This window comes from Triticum urartu, chromosome 7 (assembly GCF_003073215.2).
Source record: "Triticum urartu cultivar G1812 chromosome 7, Tu2.1, whole genome shotgun sequence".
In the NCBI taxonomy this organism is placed as follows: Eukaryota; Viridiplantae; Streptophyta; class Magnoliopsida; order Poales; family Poaceae; genus Triticum; species Triticum urartu.
Window position 1 is genome coordinate 50556394 of NC_053028.1, and position 23260 is coordinate 50579653.

General features: G+C 45.8%; 2 protein-coding genes across 2 annotated transcripts; one reads left to right on the forward strand and one right to left on the reverse strand.

Annotated features, from left to right (window-relative positions):
- The first annotated feature begins 684 nt into the window (after positions 1-684).
- Positions 685-2731, forward strand: LOC125521830 (4-hydroxyphenylacetaldehyde oxime monooxygenase-like). The gene is made up of 3 exons (XM_048686892.1): positions 685-1230; positions 1399-1845; positions 1941-2731. The coding sequence occupies exons 1-3, from the start codon at positions 745-747 to the stop codon at positions 2562-2564; spliced, it is 1557 nt and encodes a 518-aa protein (XP_048542849.1). The 5' UTR covers positions 685-744; the 3' UTR covers positions 2565-2731.
- Positions 2732-11197: 8466 nt separating this feature from the next.
- Positions 11198-13124, reverse strand: LOC125524916 (putative UDP-rhamnose:rhamnosyltransferase 1). Its single transcript, XM_048689944.1, has 2 exons — positions 12606-13124; positions 11198-12522 (listed from the first exon to the last, which is right to left on the reverse strand). The coding sequence occupies exons 1-2, from the start codon at positions 13035-13037 to the stop codon at positions 11479-11481; spliced, it is 1476 nt and encodes a 491-aa protein (XP_048545901.1). The 5' UTR covers positions 13038-13124; the 3' UTR covers positions 11198-11478.
- Positions 13125-23260: the final 10136 nt, after the last annotated feature.

Consider the following 23260-nt stretch of genomic DNA (forward strand, 5'->3'; position numbering starts at 1 on the left):
CGACTGAGGGGAAGGGGGTGAAATGTTGGGAAAAGAGTGACGCACGAATGAAGGTGGCCGGTCGACTCCATCCAACATACTTGGTATATAACTTACACAACACATACATGAGCTAGCAGAAGTAGTTAGCTCATTTGCTAATTCACACGAGTTATGTTGAGCTAGTGGGTTTGTGAGGGGCGCTCGTGGATTTCTATTAGAGAAACCGCCAAAAGTTCGTTTCCACAAAGTGTACACAGATACTTTCTAAACAGCAAAATGGATCTAAAGTAAGTATCATGCGCAGAGGAGACAAATCAGACATATCCATTAGTACATATATTTTTCTTTCCAAAGGAGCACCAAGGAGTTGTAACAACCATCAAGTTCAGGAAGGGCTGACTTCGCAGCCATAGGGTAGTACCAACCATAGAGTAGTACTTAGCTTAGCAGCCGGAGAAGAATTGACTGTTTCAAGTCGTTGTGATGCAAAGTCGTCTCATCTTCTCCTTCAAATACTCATCAACTAAACTTGGGATAGCTGACCACATGTGGCAATGCAAAGTCTCTTCTTCGTTTTGTCCCTTTGCACAGCATATTTGGTACTTCCTCTGTTCATTTTTATAAAACATTTTAGACTATTCAGACAGTGCCCAAAACAATTCAAAACTAGTTGTCTAAAACGTCCTATAAAAAACGAACGGAGGGAGTAAAGTTCGCACGTACACCAGCTAGCTGAAGTAGTCAGTTCTCACCAAACAGAAAATGGCGACCCCACTCACCTCGCTACTCCTCTCCCTACCCCAACAATGGCAGCCCGTCCTCTTGGCACTTCTCTCCATCCTTTCCCTCCTGCTGTGGAGAAGGAGCTCGTCCAGGAAACGGCTCAAGCTGCCACCAGGCCCTGCGAGGGTGCCCCTCCTGGGCAACCTGCACCAGCTTGGCCCCATGCCGCACCGGACCCTGCGAGACCTGGCGCGGGTCCACGGGCCGGTGATGCAGCTGCAGCTCGGCAAGGCGCCGACGGTGGTGCTGTCGTCGGCGGAGGCGGCATGGGAGGCGCTCAAGGCTCATGACCTCGACTGCTGCACGCGGCCCGTGACTGCGGGGACGAAGCGGCTGACCTACGATCTCAAGAACGTGGCGTTCGCACCCTACGGCACGTACTGGCGGGAGGTGCGCAAGCTTCTCACGGTCGAGCTTCTCAGCACGCGCCGTGTCAAGGCGGCTTGGTACGCACGCCATGAGCAGGTATGCCGTATGCCTAGTCACGGTGCACCGAAAATGTACACCATTTTCCCTTCATTGACTCGATCAAGATGATACAACCACGTAGAGTTTACATCCGATATCGGCAGTCAAACGAGCACAGTCTGTCTAGCTAGTTACTTAAATGTTGTATATTGTATTCATGATTAGGTGGAGAAACTGATGAGCACGCTGAGCCATGCAGAAGCAAAGCCAGTGGCACTGGACGGGCACATCTTGAGCCTCTCCGACGGTATCATCGGCACGGTAGCGTTCGGCAACATCTATGGCAGTGATAAGTTCTCCCAGAATAACAGTTTTCAGGCCGCACTCGACGATGTTATGGAGATGCTATCCAGCTCCGGCTCCTCCGCCGAGGACTTGCTCCCCGGAGTCGTTGGCCGCCTTGTTGACCGCCTTACCGGATTCGTAGCCCGCCGTGAGCGAATATTCACACAGTTAGACGCCTTCTTTGAGATGGTCATCCAGCATCACCTGGACCCTAAGCGTGTGCTGCCTCAGAATGGCGGCGACCTCATTGACATCCTCATCGACCTCTGGAAGAAACCACGTGGCACATTTAGCTTCACCAAGGACCACGTCAAGGCCGTAATCTTTGTAAGTCATAATAATTCAACACTTACAGCCCATGCATAGATTCTTAAGAAAAGAAATGAAAGCTGGTAATAACATTAATCATTGATTATGTGCAGTCGACGTTCGTTGCTGGCATTGACACTAGTGCAGCAACGATTATGTGGGCGATGTCGGAGCTGGTCCGGAAGCCGCACGTGCTCAGGAAGGTGCAGGACCATATTAGGGCCTTGGTGGGAGGCAACAAGAGAGTGAAACCAGAAGACATGCCCAAACTCAGCTACCTCAGGATGGTGGTGAAGGAGACCTTGCGGTTGCACCCGGCAGCACCACTTCTACTGCCAAGGGAGACCATGCGAGACATCAAGATCGGTGGGTATGACGTGCCGGCCAAGACACGGATCTATGTGAATGCATGGGCGATCGGCAGAGACCCGATAAGCTGGTCTAATGACCCAGATGAGTTCAACCCTGATAGGTTTGAAGTAAATGATATAGACTTCAAAGGCGAGCATCCAGAGCTAATGCCGTTTGGCGCGGGACGGCGGATATGCCCAGGCATCTCCATGGCCATGGCCACCATCGAGTTTACGCTTGCCAATCTGCTCTTCAGTTTTGAGTGGGCGCTCCCAAAGGGGACGACAACGGATGATGTGAACATGGAGGAAGAAGGAAGGCTCATCTTGCACCGAAAGGAGCCACTCGTACTCGTTCCCGCTGCATACCACCACGACCTTGAATAGAGTGCCACCACCATGCCATATGCGACCTAATAAAGATGGAAACATCCTGGACTAGTGTCTCACTAAAGTGCCGTATGCACAAGTTGGCCAATTTTCTTATTTCGTGTAAAAGTGGGAGTAAAGTGGACCTTTTTTGTTATCTTATAAAAACTGAATTTACTCACATATATTTACTGCCGCCAAATCTACAATGACACCTAGATATATTGTTTTGTCACTTGAATTACTCTGAATGTTCTGAAACCAAATCGAATTATCCCTGCTACTTTTTCAGGACACACGCATATTTATGGCTTTGGGTACACGGCAGCCTTATCATACAATATTGCATATGCGGCGTATACACATTTCCCAGGACACACACATATTTATTCATAGACCTAATAAAGAAAACCCAGAGCCATTACACTTGTCCATATTATATCTTAATATTTCAGCGTTCTTACTGGTGAGGCATTTCATTGGCTCAGAGTAGCCAAGAAATGAGGTTGCATTTTTTGCTATTTGGGCACGTCAAGTAGGCACAGCCAGCATTTAGGGAAAAAAGGGCACATATTGTTCTTTGAATCACACGAATATGGAACGGATAGAGTGAGTGAGTACAACAGAGCCGTTGTGCTGGTGGGAGGTAACCTCCAACTGAATCAACTAGTGGAGGTTGAGAGCTGACCCCCAACTAATAATCAAGTAATGGATGCTGACATTTTTTTTTCTTTTTGAGATGAAGGAGGGTGAGATCCATTAGGAAACATCCATAGCTCGACCAAGGTTTGCTCTCAATGTGGCGACATGGGTGGGCCTTGCAAATCACAGAAATGCCTCGAAGCACGGCAATGTCAATTATGTGTGCAATTTGTGGCTTTGGTAAAAGAAAAGTAGACCCCCATGAAGCTTAAACCTCATTTGGATGTTTAAGTTATGTTTCAAGTCCTCGAACTTGAATTAAATATGGCACAGTTCTGTTGTTTGGATGCACAAGGAAAACGAATAGGAGATGTAGATCCAGTTCTTTCTGAATTGGACAACAACTTCAGTTAGAGCTCCCCAATACCAAGCTCCACCCGTGTAAACTTTGAGACTAGAGGTATCCTTTTTTTTTGACCCAGTTCGAGCATCTAGCTTCTAGTGCGGGCGCGATCCAATGGGACAACATTGATGCTCCTATCACCATGGTGCGCTCCTTCTCACTGCACCTTCCCAGCAATCACCAGCAACCCCCATGTTGTAGATAGGCAATCAGTATGGTTGCTCTTGACCCACTAACGTTGCTGATCATGATGTCTATTGCTCAGTAAATTTAGAAACTTGACGTCTTGATCTTTAATGAGTTTGTTAACTTGATTCACAAGAAATTTTACTCCTTGAGCACATGTGAGGCCCTATAGAAAGAACATGAAAAAAAGTGGTTTATGTCTTTCTGCTATCCGATCACGATTCTATTTTTTGTTCAACAAGCTCCATCCATGACATGTTTCCGGTACTAATTTGCATGTGCTTGGCAAATAGATCGGAGTACAGTTCCACGGTGAATACATGAAACCTATAGTGTGACATAGAGCACAATTGACAAGAAAACCTTAACACTATTATGGAAGTCCTTTTATAGTTCAACAAGGCATTATGAGCTTCAAAATTCAATTGTGTTTATTTTGTAAGATATTATATATTGACACCCAAGGTGGATTTGCGCAGACAAGATTGAGCAGAGAGAAAGCAAGGAAGGAAAGAGAGGCCCAAACTTATCATTGTGTTTCAACAATCATTTGCACGGGGCCAAAATGTTACCAAGTTGTGAGCTTGAGAGATATCGGAAACTCGACTGTCACTTGTAGATGACACGCCACAAGTGTGTTAGTAGTGGATGATGTAGTCTTGGGTACTGCCTTTAGACATGCTTTGTCACAATATTTATGATATAACACATCTTACTCTTACCAGATAACACACCGTGTGTTAAAGTGGACATTTGTAGAACTAGAAACTAAAAGTTTTAAACCACACAAAGTAAACGATCGCATGACTTGCACTCAGTCTATTGTCATAGATGTTTAGAAACTTTGATTTGCAATGATGCAATATTCTTTAGCGTGGAAGTTGAAGTACCAACTATTAATTGCTAAAGATTTTGAGTTTGGTTGGGGTGCGCCTATCCGGTACAAGTGCCTATGTGGCATCTGAGAGTGTCGCTGATCATCTCATATAAAGAGGCCCGGCCCCACATATAGTATATATAAACCTTGAATTTGGGTATGACTTGAATTATGGGATTAATGTACTTTTCACTCTATGCTTGCAGCTGAATTGAATGGTTGAAGTATTTCCAAGGCTACTCCATTATCAGAATCAGCCACATTGTAGGTTGTGCCATCACGTAATTATCGAATCAATGCACTTGATCACCACTTTGTAATCCTAACTAAACTAAATGCTTTCGCTTGAGCCATGTTTGTCCTGCCCCAATAGCAATTCTACTATGTCTCCGAAAGTCTGAATCCCAGTCATACTGAAGTGTTGAGAATCACTTCTATTTTTCCAAACATTGGGAAAAGAAAATTATACATATACTTTCATAAAAATAAATAAGGGATAAGAGAAATGATTTAAACCACATGCTTCTGTTCCATATTCCTATATCATGACAACAACATAGTAAAATCAAAAGTGGTTAACTGTTTCTTATTTGGACTTCACTAATCTCTACCAAGGTTTTGGTTACCGAATGGGGCATTTTTACCAAGGGGGGCCGGTAAACGTGGTTACCACGGTTACCATGAAATTTCAAGCAAATTTTGAACAAAATTTATAATTCAACTTTGAATTCAAATTCTTTCAAAATAGATATAGATAGCACTTGAACTTATATTTATCATAGCAAAGCTACTAGCTCAATGGAACGTTGTGTACGCGAGTGCTGTGAGGTGCTGCCATAATTTACTATACATTGAGCATTTGAATTCAAAAAATTTGATATTTTTTTTGCTTGAAATGACCATTAATCAAGGGGGGCCAAAATATGTGGTAATGATGGTAAATCTTGAAATTTTGAGCCGTAACCAAAACCCTGATCTCTATTACCTAAAAGAAACGGAATATTCCGTTTCCCGTCTTATGTCGCTCACGATGACGATCTTCGTCCAGCCTTCGCTCGTTGCGCTCGTTCTCTTGTCCGCGTGGCCAACATCTGCAGGCCCAGAAAGGCCCAAGACAAAGGCCCGTGCAGAGTCGAGCACGCGTGTTCCCCCAGTCGAGCCGCCCCGCCTCCAACCGGTGCCCTAGATGAGGTAGTCGCCCCGCCTTCGTGCTGCCATCGGCAGCGCTGAATGAGGATGCCACCTTGTTTCTTCCCTCCGTACCCAAACTTGCCTCCCTCGGCAGGAGACCTACCTAGACGGGGTGCTGGTATCCTTCACTCCTTTGCTCGTGCACGTGAGGTGCCAAACGGTGGCGGCGGGGAACGTAGGGATAGTGGGCGGTGTTGGAGTGGGGATTGGCAAGGGAGACAGGGCGCCCCTGGGGCAGGAGAGACGATGATGTAGCGGGCCAAGAGCGCCGCAGCGCTGGAGACCGGTGAGAGATGAGAGAGAGATTGTCTTGGCTACACTGACGTGTTGTTGCGCGTCCAACTACTACTGCTAGCAGGGATGAGAGAGAGATGAGATGACATTTTCTATGCTTATTTGCTTGATGGTACTCACATATAAGATAGTTTAGGAAGTGCAAGAGATTGATCCCAGCTAGAAGAGAGATGAGATGAGATATATTATGCTGCACGGATGTTGTTTTTGCTATTTTTTGTCACTCAGGGAGGGAGGGAGGGAGGGAGAGAGTTCAGTAGTGCTTTGTTGTTGCGAACAAATGTGCAAAGTAACATCTAAAACTGAGAAGAATGGTCAAGCCAAGGTCTTCACCGGTAAGAAACTTGACAACATTGTGCAATCCTCACAATACAGCTCTCCTCACAAATATTGGATTATGTGGCTGCCTCCATATAGACAACTAATGCTTATGTCAACACCATGTATAACTTTGCTAACTCTATCATACTTTATATGGTTCTACATTTTGATTTTCGATCCCCGGAATGAATCTACATTCATTACATGATTTTAGTAATATCTGTTAAATCTTTCTTGAAGCATGCCATGATAGTGTACAAATTTATTTGTTAAATCTTTCTTGAAGCATGCCATGATAGTGTACACATATTTTTGTTCTCTTGAAAATAATAGTCTACTAAACAAAGTTAGGTCAAATGCGAGCTAACCTGTGGTTGGATGGTTAGGGTGATTAGAATGGATGCCCAATGATAGAAGCTGAATATGAGTCGCTGTTATCCAAGGAAAATAAATTGTATGTTTGAAACGTGGTTGCGGGAGAGGGATTGTGAGCCGGATGCGCCATTGACAGATGATGAGTTTGAATTAGGAAGGCAGAGACATGAAGGCGGTGGACAAAAAAAAATAAGAAGAGAAGAGTAGTGCCTCATTATTGTTGTTAAACTATTAGAATAGTATGCCCCGTTGCAATGCACGGGCATTTACCTAGTGAATTAAATTTATTTAGTGAATCTTTTTACATCCTCACCCAACCAAACCACCTTATAACATGCACCATTTTATTTATATTGTAAGTAAGTATCACTAACTTCACAATAAGACATATTTTAATATTGTAAGTATCTAGTTAGTATTGTAATTATTGATAGTTTTCCCTTACAAACTTCATCAAACTTTGACCAGAAAAGGGAGTCTTACTCTGACCGGAAAATCCTTCACACCCACCTGCTTCATAGGAGTTTCATGCCACACTATAATGTTTGGACCAAGCACGGAGAAAGAGGGGTTATGATGGAAGACAATGAAGAAGAAGAGGATGATGACAACTATGTGCCTCCTAAATACGGTGATGCTGCAACGGGGGAAGCTGAAGATCAAGAGGAACCAGACGATGTGCCCGATGATGATCTTTGCCGGGTCATTGTTGATGCAAAGAGACAATGCGAAAGTGAAAAAGGCAAAATTGAAGTTTGATTGCATGTTAGAGGATCATAAAAAAGGGTTGTACTCCAATTGCGAAGATGGCAACACAAAGCTCGGCACCACATGATACGTCTCCAACATATCTACAATTTTTTATTGTTTCATGCTGTTATATTATCTGTTTTGGATGTTTAATGGGCTTTATTATACATTTTTATATTATTTTTGGGACTAACCAATTAACCGAAAGCCCAGTGCAAATTGCTGTTTTTTTTGCCTATTTCAGTGTTTCGCAGAAAAGGAATATCAAACGGAATCAAAACGGAATGAAACCTTCGCGAGGATTGTTTTTGGAACAAACGCTATCAAGGAGACATGGAGTGGAGGTCAAGAAAGCAGCAAGGAAGCCACGAGGCAGGAGGGCGCGCCCAGGGGGGCCAGGCGCGCCCCACCCTCGTGGGCCCCTCGCAGCTCCACCGAGCTACTTCTTTCGCATATATATACTCTTATACCGTGAAACCTTCAGGGAGAGCCACGAAACACCTTTTCCACCACCGCAACCTTCTGTACCCATGAGATCCCATCTTGGGGCCTTTTCCGACGATCTGCCAGAGGGGGATTTGATCACGGAGGGTTTCTACATCAACACCATAGGCTCTTCGATGATGTGTGAGTAGTTTACCACAGACCTTCGGGTCCATAGTTATTAGCTAGATGGATTCTTCTCTTTCTTTGGATCTCAATACAAAGTTCTCCTCGATCTTCTTGGAGATCTATTCGATGTAACTCTTTTTGCGGTGTATTTGCCGAGATCCGATGAATTGTGGGTTTAAGAACTTGATTATCTATGAATTTATTTGATTCTTCTCTGAATTCTTATAAGCATGATTTGATATCTTTGCAAGTATTTTCGAATTATCGGTTTGGTTTGGCCTACTAGATTGATCTTTCTTGCAATGGGAGAAGTGCTTAGCTTTGGGTTCAATCTTGCGGTGCTCGATCCCAGTGACAGAAAGGAAAATGACACGTATTGTATTGTTGCCATCGAGGATAAAAAGATGGGGTTTATATCATATTGCTTGAGTTTATCCCTCTACATCATGTCATCTTGCCTAATGTGTTACTCCGTTCTTATGAACTTAATACTCTAGATGCATGCTGGATAGCGGTCGATGTGTGGAGTAATAGTAGTAGATGCAGAATCGTTTCGGTCTACTTGACTTGAACGTGATGCCTATATTCATGATCATTGCCTTAGATATCATCATAACTATGCGCTTTTCTATCAATTGCTTGTCAGTAATTTCTTCATCCACCATAATACATGCTATCTTGAGAGAAGCCATTAGTGAAACCTATGACCCCCGGGTCTACTTTACATCATATAAGTTTCCAATCTACAATTCTAGCTTCTGTTGGAGCAGTCGAATATCTGCTGGCTCGACAGCCTGACAAGTCTTCCAGTTTGGATCTTGTGTAGCCCCTCAATGGCACCACAGACGATATAGCCCAGCAGGAACCTGTGTGCACGTCCGAATGCGGCTCCCGCCGTGCCTATGAGGAAGAGCAACAGCATAATGGTCTTGGCCAGCGCCATCGTCAACTGTCAGTGCTCTATGATAGCCTCTCTCTGATATCTCTCAGATGATGTTGTGTAAGGTTTATTTTGTTGATATCCCTTGGTGTGTGGCTGATGAAAGCAAACGAATGCATATATATAGACAGGCAGGGACATGTTACATGCCTTGCTGCGCACCTGCACCAGGAAAATTGTACTCTGGATTTGGATCGAAATCTGTCTATCTATCTATCTATATCTATTAATCTATCTATATATCTATATCCATATTTATATATTTACAGTCTAGGCGTTTGCCATTTTTGTTGATCCGGTTGGGATCGGTACTGTACCAATTTCGCAGTCGTGCGCCCGAAGCCAGACAAGACTACTTTAACGACGCGCGGGCTTCACGAGTCCAACAGTTCTCATTCCACTCCCACCACCTCCCCCAGTCTCCCAGGTTATAAATAGATTGCAAACAGCGACCCCTTGTCCCTCCCCGCCCATTTCAATTTTTGAATTCAAGTATACAAGCACGCACCATACATGCATGATGCACACATGGCACCAGCTAACAAGAACGAGCAGTTACTACCATCCAAAGCATTCCAGCATATAGTGGCAATTCCAGTTTTCGTACAACACAGTCTGGAAAAAAATCCTAAAATTTCCATTAACTTAACAAATACTCCCTTCATCCTATAATATAAGAGCGTTTTTACACTAATTTATTTAACACTGCATAGTACACATTGTCTATCCCGCAAAAAAAAAATTAGTACCCATTGTCTGATCTAGACTCACTACTTCTCCCCTGGTTACCACTCACACGCTTGCCGTATTTAACTTTTTGCTAGTCCTTTCCGCAAAACCTCTGATCGGCTTGTCGGGAGCCCTCATGCGGTTTGCGCATGGCACACGCTCTGTTGGATTCACACCCACTCTCACACTGTTCATACATCAGACAAGCACGAGGTGAAGAACCAACAGAAAAATTGGGACCGTGCACACAGTAACTGGATCATCAATTTTTACATAAAAAATCCCGGCAACCATCTAAAATGGGGCTGGTTCTTCTGAAAACCACACATGCGGAGCTCACAGAAAACAGCGCCTACCAGCATCACACGTTTGGCACCAATGGCGGAGGACGGAAAGAAATTTAGATGAGGCGTACTCTAAAGAAAGTAGGGGGCTAGTGCCCCCCCCCCCCCTCCTATGGGAATCAAAGTAGTCCATACACACTAAAATGCACTAAAATGTTTTTATGTGATCTTAAACATAATGAACAAATAAAATGGAAGTTTAAGGACCTGTTCGGAAGCCCTCTGCTCCGCAACTCCACTCCGGGAGCGGGCTGAGCGGCACCGAACACCTCGACTCCGCGAGTCTTTAATCTCGGAGTGGAGCGGCACATAGTTCATTGTTTCGGAGTAGCAAAAGTGATGCTCCGCGAACTCCAGCCCGGCTCCGGCAAGAAACTACTCCTGAAAAAAGAGCGTCTCGTCCCCGACCTCGGCCAGTCCTGATTGCCCTCGCCTCAAAGCCTAGCTGCCGAGCTGCCGCCGCACGGACATGGTCGCCACCCCGACGCACCACCCCTGTGGCCGTAAACCTCCGCCTCCCACTGCGCCACTCGCCAGTGCTGGCCCGTCTTGCCTAACAACCCGCCGCCTTCACTTTGGTCGTGATCCAATGCCGCCAGCCATCACCGAGCCCCTACACAGACGTCACTGACGCTGCCGGCCATCCTCATCCTCCTCCATGTCCGGCTCCCCGGTGCCTCCCTCCATCCAGTTCACCAAGCCCCTGCGCGTCCGTTTCTTCAGCGAGCACCAGCGCCGCTGGCCGTCCTCGTCCTTCTACACGTCCGGCAAGCCGAGGGCATCACATCAGCACCTCTATTTTTTCTACCCAACTCGCAGCACCTGTCCCAGCCGGTGATGGATGGAAATTCTTTTCTGAAACTTGTTTTGAGGAGTTGGAGTTGACAGCCGAACATACCTTCAAAATCTGAAATGTGCTACTGGAGTTAAGAGTTGAGAAGTGAGGAGCAGAGTTGAGAATTTGAAGGAGTGGAGTGTTGACGAACATGGCCTAAATACCCTTAAATAGAAACAACTTAAAAGGATACACTTCATATTTTCTAAGAACATAGGCATGCGCACAGAATATGGGACCTTAGTTTGTTGTGTGCAATCATGACGTCTGCAGCTAGCACTTCACAGCTTTTTTTTTTTTTTTTTTTTTTTTTTGCGGGGGTTCACAGCTTGTTGTTGGAGTGTTCAGTTGTGCTAGCTAGTATCAACATAATCGATCGCCCTCGATAAGAAAAGAAAAAAGCATCGATGTAATTATTAGATAAGCGATCAAATCAACTCGCCGCTGTACTGCCCCTGTCGTCTTTGTAGCGTCTCAGATGCTCCTCGAGCTCGTGGATGTACTGCTCCTGGCGCCTCTCGTCCACGACAAGCTCCTTCAGCTTCTTGGCGTTGGTCGCGAACACCTTCCCCTCATGCTCCGACATGACGCGCCGCACGGCCACCACGACACCGTCCCTGTCAAATGAGCCGTCACTGCCGTCCCTTGGCACCAGCACACCAATTCCTCTCTCCGCCATCGCCCGCGCGATCATAGGCGTGTCGGTGAGGAAAGGGAGCATGACCAGCGAAAGCCCGAAGCCGAAGCTCTCGATGGTGGAGCCCCAACCACAGTGCGTCAGGAACGCGGCCGTGGCGCCGTGAGCGAGCACCTTCACCTGAGGCACCCACCCTGTGCAGACCACCCCACGGTCCTGCGTCCGCTCCTCGAACCCGGCCGGCAACAGCTCCTGCTTGTTGTTTGTGCCGGCCGGCTTGCGTAGCGCCCAAAGGAAGTGCACCCCGGCGAGCTCCAGTCCGAGCGCGAGTTCATGGATGTTCTCTAGAGTCAGTGGCGCCTCGCTACCCAGCCCGACGTAGATGACAGACTTGGGTGGTTGGTCGTCGAGCCAACGTAGGACCTGGTGACTGTCGGCGCCGCCAGAGCTGCTGTGCCGGTGGTCCTCGTCACGGTCGTCAGGCGCCCCCGGCAGCAGGATCCCGGCGGGGACGGCGGGCTTCCGCAAGAGATCCGAGAGGAGGGTGAACATTCGAGGCTCCAGCTCGCGACAGCTGCGGTGGATGGTGAGGCGGCAACGCTCGAACACGTCCCACAAACGGTCAGTGTCCGACTTGCCTGACGCGTTCTCACCGAAGTTGTCCGCGAGCATCCGCCGGGCCTCGTGGTGGAGGAAGACGGTGGTGGACGGGAAGGGGATCCACTTGGGCGGCTCGGTGAAGTCCTCTGGATTCGTCCGCGGGTGCACGCTGTTCGCCCACCGCGGCCCAATAAAGGCCATAAAGGCGGCATGGAAGATCAGGAACGCGGCGCATGGCACCTGCACATACGATCGATCATCTGCTGTCAAACATGACCAGCATATGCGTGCGTCGTAGGCGAAGATGGAGGACAGCGTCGTACCTTGTGCTGGTCGGCGATGGGCGGGACCCAGTGGTGGCAGAAGTCGAGGATGATCCAGTCGGGCCTCCTGCCGGCGGCTACGGCGTCCGCGAGGAACGACGCGAGCGGGCCGGCGAGGCCGTCCATGGCCTTCTTGAGCAGCCCGACCTTGTCGGGAGGCAGGTCAGACGTGGCCTCGGCGCCCTCCGGCAAGCCCTCCACGGCCGGCAGCGGCAGCGGCACGAAGCGGATGTGCGCGGACAGGTGCGGCGGCACGGGCGGCAGCCTGGAGAGGTTCCGCGGAGTGGACACGAAGGCGACGGCGTGGCCCCTCGCGGCGAGGCGCTTGGAGAGCTCCAGGAACGGGATCATGTGCCCGAACGCCAGCCACGGGAACACCGCCACCTCCAGCCCGCCCGTACCGGCGCCGGCAGCCGCCTCTGCCATTTCCATCTGCTCGCAATGGGCCGATGGAGTATAACAAAACAGAGGCTTGGTGTCGCTGTTGCCCTGATGGGCACGAGCTAACTAACAGTAAAAAAAAAGAGCAACACGAGCTGATAACCAAATAATGGAGCGTGGGAGCTGAGTGGGCTACCCACGAGGAAACCTCCAGAGGGGTGACAGGGACGAGGAAATTGACTATTTATTATTAAGTTCGTTGGAATTTGATTATAACTACAAAGTTTATTTTTTCTTGACAAAACGTTAACCAGGGACTGGAGCGTAAGGGATGATTAGTGCTAGGGGAAAATGAAAAAGATCCCCCACGTGTACACAAGTCGTAACAGATCGATTGCTACACACAGAACAGATACTGATCGATCACTCCAAGAGAGAAAAAAAGCATGGAGCAGGAAACGAAAAAAAATGTGTTACGATCCTTTCTTAGGTGTTAGATGTTGCGATCCTATTTTTCTGTAGGATTTGCTACGATCCTTTCTTAGGCGCAACGATTTTCATTGTGTTCTTTTTACTATTGACAATGGTGAGATTAGAAACAGCGTCGGAGAATCGTGAGCGGCTAGCCGGATGTTCGCTGAACATTAGGACCTGACTTGCTGGCGGCTGGCGGCCGGGGCACCAGATGATGAATTCGGCGCCTAGGGTTGAGGAGGCGGTGGAGCTGCCTGATGAACTGATGAGTTGCGACGGCTAGGTATAGATGGAGGCGCGGAGCGATGTAGATAGTTATGGGCCGATCACCATCCTTATACTTGGTACATGTATAACACGTGTGTACGCGGGATCTTCTTCTTTTTCATTAGCACTAATCATCTCTCATAATCTAGTCCCTAGGCATTTTTTGTCAAGAAGAAATCAACTTTGTAGTTATAATCAAAGTCCGATGAACTTAGTAATAAATAGTCAATTTCCTCGGGACGAGAGTGGAGTGGGCCTTGCAGACTACAGGCCTGGACCACGGCATTAATTCCGAGCGTAAACATCGTAAGAGTGGGCCTTGCAGACTACAGGCCCAGACGGGGGAAATATCGGGGACTTTTTGTTGTTGATCCAAGCACAATTTGAAACCGATAAACATAACAAGGAAGGTCTCAGATGTCTTAAAAGAAACAAGGTCTAAGCTCAAAAAAAAAAAACAAGGTCTCACAGTCCACCACACGAGCACAAACTGCCAGATCTGACAACAAGCTACACGCATCAATCTCAAATGACGAAAAATCAGAAACTATCTGCTTGGATGTCACTCCGGATCTGACAACAAGCACACACATCAATCTCACAAGAAGAAAATCAGAAACTATCCGCCTTGGATGTCGAATCGATGATGCAATATGTTGGATCCTGCCGAGTGTATTGTTTCCAGACATGGTCTTCAGCATTGCTGTTTCTTCGATGTGCAGTTGTCTGAATATAGCCATTAGTTGATGTGTCCGCATTTTGCACATGCTTTTGCTAGAAGTCCATACTTACCAGTAATAGTAAATCTAATAGTGCATGTAGTTGAATTTGTGTATTCTTAGGTTGAAAGAGTACGCTGCCTTAGACATCAACTTTTATAATTGACGATCTATGAATAAAGAGAAATTCCCTAGAAAGAATGGGTTGAATGGAGCTGCCGTGGGCGTGGGCACAAGTGGCCCATAAGGGTAAATGCTACACCTGGTATTACACTTGCTTCATGTAATCCACACCTCGGGGTAAATAATCGATGGTTAGGTGGATCCGTAGTAGGTCATCGTCTGGAATATCTTCGGGATAGCATAAGCGCATGTATGTTAGTACATCCAGTCCGATGTACTTATGAGTTGTACATAGGCGTCCTATGATAGCACAAGTTGTGTTAGATCCAGCCCATACATAGTTAACTTGTTGAGCTTGGCAAAGTTTGAGTTAGTTCTCAACTCGCGTATGATATGACTAGTAATTCTACCATGTGAAGCTTCAGGTCTTGAGAATAAGTTGTTATTATTTGGACCTGCAAAATTATCTTTAAGGGAAAGAAAAACATATATAGGTACTTGAGTACAGACTTTATAAGAGAAAATAAGCAATCAACCATGTGCTCTCTCTGCCATATGGAAAACAATAGAACCACTGTCAATAGCAGTTACCCTTTTTATTACTTGAGCTTGAATATTCAATTGGCTTTATTTTGTGAAACATTATACGGTAGCACTCGACCGAACAGTGCTATAAAAGGCAGCTTGGGGAAAGCAACAGGGAGTCAATTGTGAGCGAAGAAGCAAGGAAGGGAGAGAGACATATGTTTATCGCTATTTTGCGAAAGTGCTATTGTGAGCTCGAGCTCACAGGCTCCCTTTGCTACAGTACACACGAAAAAATATATTTAAATAGTTCAAAAAAATCTGAATTTTTTTGCAACAAACATTGATATCTTTTTCACATGCGTGCAAAATTTCATGAAAAAATGACATTCATGCAGGTCTCGGAAAAAAAGACAAAATCGATGCTCCAAAATGTATCCAAAAACAGTTTTTTTGGAGCATGATTTTGTTTTTTTTGCCGGGACCTCCACAAATGTCATTTCATTATGAAAATTGGTACGCATGTAGAAAAAACATCAAAGTTTCTTGAAAAATAATTTCAGTTTTTTTTGAATTGTTTTACTATTTTTTCGTATTTTACTGTTCATCCGAGATCACTGATGCCCGGGATCAATTCCTCCGTGTCCGCTATTTTGTACTTTATTAGGACGAGGACCAAAGAATGTTAACAATTCATGAGCTTGCGAGACATCAAGAACTCGGTGATAACTTGCAGGCTATGTTGTATATCCCGGGAGGGTCGCGGTGGATGCTGCCAACCTGCCCAGAATGCACGACGCTTGGTTCACGCGCATGAGGCTCAATACGCCACAAAACACCGGATAAATCATCATGATGCTCCGCCATTTTTCGGTCACATGCAAGTGAGTGGCCAACACCATCATTGGATGAACATTCGAGCTACGCTACTGTCAAGTTGCCACACACGCCACCGAGCAGCTTATATCTGCACTGTGACGTGGAATGCAGTGAAGAGATATGAAAGACAAACACTAGAAAAATTGAGAGTCATTTCGATGGGCGATAGCAGGGCGCGTGAGGCAATGGTAGGATTAAAGATGTAGTTTGGTAGTAAATAATGGGCAGTCTGCATTAACTGATACCAAGATTAGAAGTTGTACCCCTTTAAAAAAGGACACCGATATCTACCACATGTGTGACATAATAGGCATTGATCCATTAGCCTTGTTTATTAGAGGATGTACACTTTTCCTTTTCCTCCTCCTCTCTCGTGACCGCGTCCCCCCCCCCCCCCCGGCCCCCCCCCCCCCCCCCCCCCTGCGGGCGGCCGGCCGCGCACCTTCCTCTTCCGCCTCCAGACCCCCTCTCCCCTTCCTCCCCGCCGCTGTCGCTGCCACCCGCGGCCGGCCTGGCCCCGGGGTCGCTGGTGGCGGCGGCCCTCCTGCCCTTCCCCTCCCCGTGGCTCCGGCGCGGGGCGGAGTTGCACCGGGGGCTGCTCCTAGGCGGCGGCGGTCCTGCTGGTGGCGGGGTTCCTTGTCGCAGAGCGGGCGGGCGGCTGGGCGGTGGCGCCGTCGTTGGCGGCAGGGTGGCGTTGTGGCTCATCCTGGCGGCGGCGCTCGGCCCAGATCTAGGCCCTACGGGGCCCATCTGGGCCTGGGCAGGCCGCCGGCGGGGCTGGTTGGCGGCGTGATTCCCGGGATGCAGGGGAGCGACGTCGCCCGACGGGGGCTAGCGGCACCGACGTCAGCTTGCTGCAGCACGGCCGGCGGGGCTTAGCGGGCCTGTTTTGGGCCTGGCCGGGCCAGGGGTGGCCTGGTATGCCCTGCTGCCGTGTCCGGTCGGCTACCCTGACAGTGCCGGAGGCACGGCTTCTCGCACGACGGCGGTGGAGGTGGTTCCCTTTCGCTCGGCCTTGGTGCTACTGCTCTCGTCGCGTGGCGCTTCTCTCCAGTCTTTCTCGGCCTCGTGGTGGTGCTCGTAGTGAGATGGCGTGGGCGGCAGCGCAATCGCGGTGGCGCATTGGGTGGTTGTTTGGTTGGTTGGCTCCGGATGGGCGGTGGTGTTTGGTGAGCGGGAGAAATCCCTTGCCGGCTTGTCTGGCGCCGATGCGGTGACACCGGCGGGTGCCACCATTCCTTCTTGAAGGACGTCGGTGGTAGCCATCTCCTACTTTCCTCCGCATACCGGGGGAAACCCTAGGAGTTGTCTGGGCAGCAGTGTCGTCAGCGTCGCATACCTTCTTGGAGGTGCTGCTTGGTATGCGGCACTCGGAGTCTCGGGCTGTGGTGGGGTGTTTCCGGAGGGCACTGCGGTGGCGGGCCTTCCGCGCTTTGTCGAGCTGCCATTGTTGGCATTATGTTTCTTCTTCTTTTTTGTCTTTGGGCTTGTTGTGCTGCTCGCCCCAGCGTCGAGTTGTGTACTATGTTGGTTGGTTGCTTTGGAATATAAAGCGGGGGGAAACCCTTTTTTGGTAATAGGCATTCGCCCACACACCTTGTGTGGCATGAGCAGGGAGCAACTCACACGGGCTGTGTGTGGGCGAACAGTAGAATTGCTCACACGTATGGGTGTAGCTACTTCGTGCCACACACGCAACAAGTACTACTCATCCCCATTCCGCACGTGTGGCACCAAGAAAATATGCCCACATGTCCTGACAGCTACAATAGATACCCGCGGGATGACAATTTAGTTGCCATCCGGAATGGCAGATGTTGTTATCTGGGATGGAAAATATGGTTGTAAAAATATGGCAACTCTCTCTGTTTTGGTTAACTATAGTTGCCATGTCTAATTTAAGGTAGTTGCTGCGTGTAGTCAAACCATAGTTGTCGTGTGTGATTAACTACTTGCCACATATGGTCAAACAATAGTTGACATGTGTGTTTACCTAGTTGCCACGTGTGGTTAATCACAGTTGCTATGTATGTTCACCTGATTGCCACGTACGCGCAAGTGCAGTTGCCGTCTAGCAAACCAATCATAGTTGTCATGTGTGTTTACCTAGTTGTCATGTACGCGCACCTGCAGTTGCCATCCAACAACGTACGACTGTCGTGTGGGCGAAAAGTAGTTCGCCCACACGCACGTGGACTAGGTGGTGGCTGTGTGGGCAGAAGCTAGTTCACCCACACAGCGCAGCTGGCAACCGCGTGTTGTGGCGCGTGTGGGCGACCTCTCCAACGCCCACACACCGGCTTTGTCCTACGTGGCACGCGAAAACTGCCTCGATGTATTAAGATTCGTGTAAACTTAACTGGACGGTGATTCAGACGTGTGGGCGAGTTACAATGTTGCTATACATATGGGTGTTAGTGTTTTTATTAAAAAGAGGATGTACTTGCTCGATCATGACAGAATCAACATATGTCAGCTATTTAGATTCCACATTCAATTATGTTTATTATGTGAAACATTGTACACATGCACTAAACCAAACAATGTCATCTAAAGGTAGCTTGGTGTCAAAAAGAGGGAGGCTGCCGCACGAGAGGAAGTAACGATCAAAGAGAGACAGAAGTTTGTCGCGATGTTCTAAATATTTATTTCTTTGTGGCAAATAATATTACCAAACTGTCAACTTGAAGGGCATCGGGAACTCAATGATCACTTGCCGGCTTCTTGTATGATCCACTAATAATCTGTTAGTGGCAAAATGATGTAGTATCTAGCTATCACCTTTAGGCATGCTTCATGATTGCGCAAAATTAGTATTATCTTGGCCAAATAATGGGCAGTGTGTATCAACTGATACTAAGGTTAGAAGTTGATATCTATCTATTTATATCTATATCTATCTATCTATCTATCTATCTATCTATACCTCTATTCTATCTATCTATCTATCTATCTATCTATCTATCTATCTATACCTCTATATCTCTATACCTATACTAATTATAGACTCCCAAGTAATTACCACGTTAATTAGAATTTACTAGCCGTTCATCTGAATTATTACGGTATAGATCCACCGACATAATTATTCCAGTTAAGGAAGAGACCTGGTCTCCTATCTCACCTGGATGTGAATCGTCCTCCCCTTGCTCTCTCTTACTCTAAGGGAAAAAAAATCTGAGCGACATCTCCTTCTATATTGAGACGGAGGTCCTCCCTTGGTCTCTCTCTTTTTCCCTCGAGAGCAAAATCTGAGCATGATTGCCTCCTAGATTTGGCGACCAAAGGTGAAACCGGCAACCAAGTCTCTGATTTAATCTGGCAGTGCATGATGGAGGAGCCGCTTCTGCCTCCACATGGCCACTTGGGTCTCGGCCGCGTCATCTAGGCTTTGCAGCTCTGCGGATCCACTAAACCAAGTAGTGTTTGCGCCATCCATGTCCGATTCATGCAGCCTTCATCCGTAGAGTTGGCTGGAACCATGCATGTACTCTGCTCTGAATCAGTTGCACTAATTCTCAGGTAAGCAACGTGATATTTCCATGTGTTGATTCAATCTGGAAAAGTCAAGATCATAAATTCTTTTAGTGATGAATTGATGATCGATGGAATTTAATTACATGAGTATTGATCACCCAGACCTTTTTAGGGACATTCTTGGATTTCAATTTGACATGAAATCAATTTTGTTTCTATGTGGTACTGACGTACTGTCATTGCTAGCATTGTTGATCTCCGGCAGCATCGTCCACAGTAGAACGGATCTCCGTCAGCGTCGGCACCCTCCGTGGAACATTGTCATGCTAGCCACCTCACGCTAAGCATCCTCTCCACCATGGCATCTGGTTTGGCCGCAGGAACTAAATGGTATTCCATCACCCGGTTTAGACTGAAATCCTCTATTTTTGTGTTGTTTCAGTCAACCATGTATTCCTGTATTGTACCGCTGGGCTCTAGATTGAAGTCGGCTGAGTTATTGGTTGGGTCTGAAGATGCGTTTGTGTTAGACAATAGTTACATGCAAACTAAGTTCTCTACTGTAGGAGGATAGGAAGATTTTTTCTACTGATAGATTGATGGCAGCACCTCAAGCACGTAACCGTGGGAATGCATTATTTTATCCTCATACCTTGCTTTTCTCTAGCAAAATATTTTTGTTATTTCCTTACACTACATTATTTTTTCACCTTTCCTTTGATCTCTTAACTATTTATTTATTCGTAAAAATGGTAATCAGTCTTTGTTTACCTAACCTGAATGTTGTTCTGACCATAAATATGTCCAAAGAATTAGGGTAAGAATGAAGCCAATAACTGTTGAATGTCTCCAGATGTAGCTGTTTTAACCAGCAAAAGTTAGTCCAAAAGGTCAATAAAATTATTCCTTTGACCTATCTACAGAAGTGTATCGATCCATTAAGTTTCCTTGAGATACGTGACATATGTCACAAGTAGCACGTGAAGAGAATAATCAGTTCAGTAACTTTCAGTTAGGATGCCTGCAACATTGGGATTCATAAACAATGTTTTACCTCTTTCCATACATTGGTATACGGTGCAGTGCCCTCTCTGAAGACACCCAGAACCTCTTCATTGGCTGCCCTGCAGCTGCTGCAATTTGGCAACGTCTCGCCATCTCCCCCTTTACCATGGTTCCAACACCTGTGGACAATCCCCACTCCGGTACAACATCATTCTTCAGTCTGGCCTGAGATTCTACTACCTATACTTTGGAAAATTTGGGAAGCAAAAAATGCAGCTGCATTTAGGAGCGAAAATCATAGCCCATATGTAGTTATTAGTAGATTATGTAGGGACTTTGAGCTCTAGACTGGCGATAAAATAACCACCTGCCTTGGCGTGATTATCTCTCTTCACGCATCTTTGTGACCCTGTAAACTCTCTGTAACACCTTGGTCGTTGGGCCATTTTTAGCAATATACATACAGGTGGGGATTCCACCTGGTGATTCCTCAAAAAAAGTGAAGGAGATGCGCCTCACTACCTGTTGCTACACAAACTAAAGGTAACAACCTTTTTATGAAGGGAGGCTGGATTCACATGTCTTTTGTTATTATTCAATATATATGTAGAAGCGTGTCACTTCTTAGACCATTGGTACTTATATCAAAACAAGAGACCTTTCATATATAACCTTCTAATGGCAATTCATGTACAAGTTTTGTATGTACAATCCTCTAATTAATGTGCTCCAAGAAAACTCGCTTATGCAAGGTACATCTCTATCTATTGGGAATTGGTTGCTTCAATAATTCTTTTGAGTTTGTATTCATGTTGTGCTGATGGTAGTGTTTACAGCAGAGTATCAATGGTAAAGGGATCGTTTGTTCCTAACTGAAATCCCGTAGAACTCCATAGATGCTTCTTTTGTCATGTCTGACTAATTAATTTTTACTCTGCACCTTGATCCTTAGTTTAATGGCTACTGATGTAGTGAAGCAGGGGCGCTCGCTTGGTCGGCTGGTTTTACTCATATGATTAACCGGCATACTGCGATAGCAGATAGAGGGTGACGCAATTCTCCGACTGCAATAATTTTACTTCATCATGCACGATGCAAACAACTTCATATGTATGTGCTAATGTCTAGAGTTGATGCCACTGTAATGCCGACAGCCCATGAAAGGTCACTGATTTAATCTTGGTGTTACAATATACTGTTCATGGTTTATGCAAATAGCATGGAGGCAATCATGAAATTATACATCTCTTTATAAGAAAATAAAATTGTTGATCTTTTATGCTAGTTTTTTTTTTGCATTTTATTGAGGTTAATCCGTGGTATATCATGTCACTGCAAGATGGTATGTGATTTTTTTTCATGTCTCTATCTACATGCTAATAACAATAATTCAAGCCGTCTGCACATTACACAATCAACTTCCCACATTAACTGAATCATCTATTAATACTTTTTTGGTGGATTTTAATTTGAATGGACCTAGAGTAAATCATTTCATTTTAAAGTCTGGATGACTTAGTTTTTAATCTGTGAATTTTCTATGTACTTCTTAACTCTCAACCGCGGTCATATATTTGGCTACTTTTATAATGGCTACTGATGTAGTAAAGCAGGGGCGCTTGCTTGGTCGGCTGGTTTTATTCATACGAGTAACGAGCATACTGCGATAGCAGATAGAGGGTGACACAATTCTCCGACTGCAATAATTTTACTTCATCACGCACGATGAAAACACCTTGATATGTATGTGCAAATGGCTAGAGTTGATGCCACTGTAATGCCGACAGCCTATGAAAGTTCACAGATTTAATCTTGGTGTTACAATATACTGTTTCCATATACACACGGCTGAACTATTACTCTGTCACACTCATGTGAGAAACTGACAATGCTTGACCAGCTAGAAAAAGTATTTGACCTGACTCTTGATCTACATCATTTGCTTGGTAAATAATCCTGCTCTTTACTTACTATGGTGCTACCTCTTTTTCCCAAATTATATATTGGAGTGTATAATAATGTGTTAATAACATGGTTTTTTCCTGTCCACATTTATCTTCCCGTAATCAGTGGTTATTAATGCTTTGGTTTGTTCATTTGTTCTACTTTAAGCGCAATCTCATTGAATCACATGCGCATATGCAGCATGTATTATTGAGGGTAAATCTGACACCTCATAATTTTCAACTTTGGCCTGACCACACATGTATAAAGGCGGAGATCCGGTTGTGTGGAGTCCCTATGAAGAGAGGGTTCTCATAATTTAAAACATCAGAAATTTGAAATTACAAAAGCCTAAAATATTGAGATCCAATTTGTGTTAATACATCTTTTCAAATGGTTCTCCTTATTTTGTATTCTCTCATATTATATATCTTTTCAAATATTGATATCCAATTTGTGTTAATACATCTTTTCAAAAGTTTCCATCATGCTAAAAGCAGTTTGGTTTTGAAACAAAGTTGTATTCTCACAAGAAAATTATGCAGTTCCCTAAATACAATAGTTAGCAAGATCATTCATGTAAGGTTGGTATCGCAACATTATTGATTATATTTCCATGAAATTAGGTATTTGGTTTTCCCATCTATAAATAGTTTTTTGCCCATCGAACATGCACATGAAAACAATTTCATACAATTGAATAAGAATGAAGGCATTATAACCCCCTTCCCTCCAAAAAATTGAAGGCATTCAGCTAACTTGCAGTAATAATATTACAATTTCATTTCGAATTTATACTAGCCCGTGCAAATGCACGGGTTGGCGACTAGTACTAATAATCTGTTAGAATGCCTTATAACA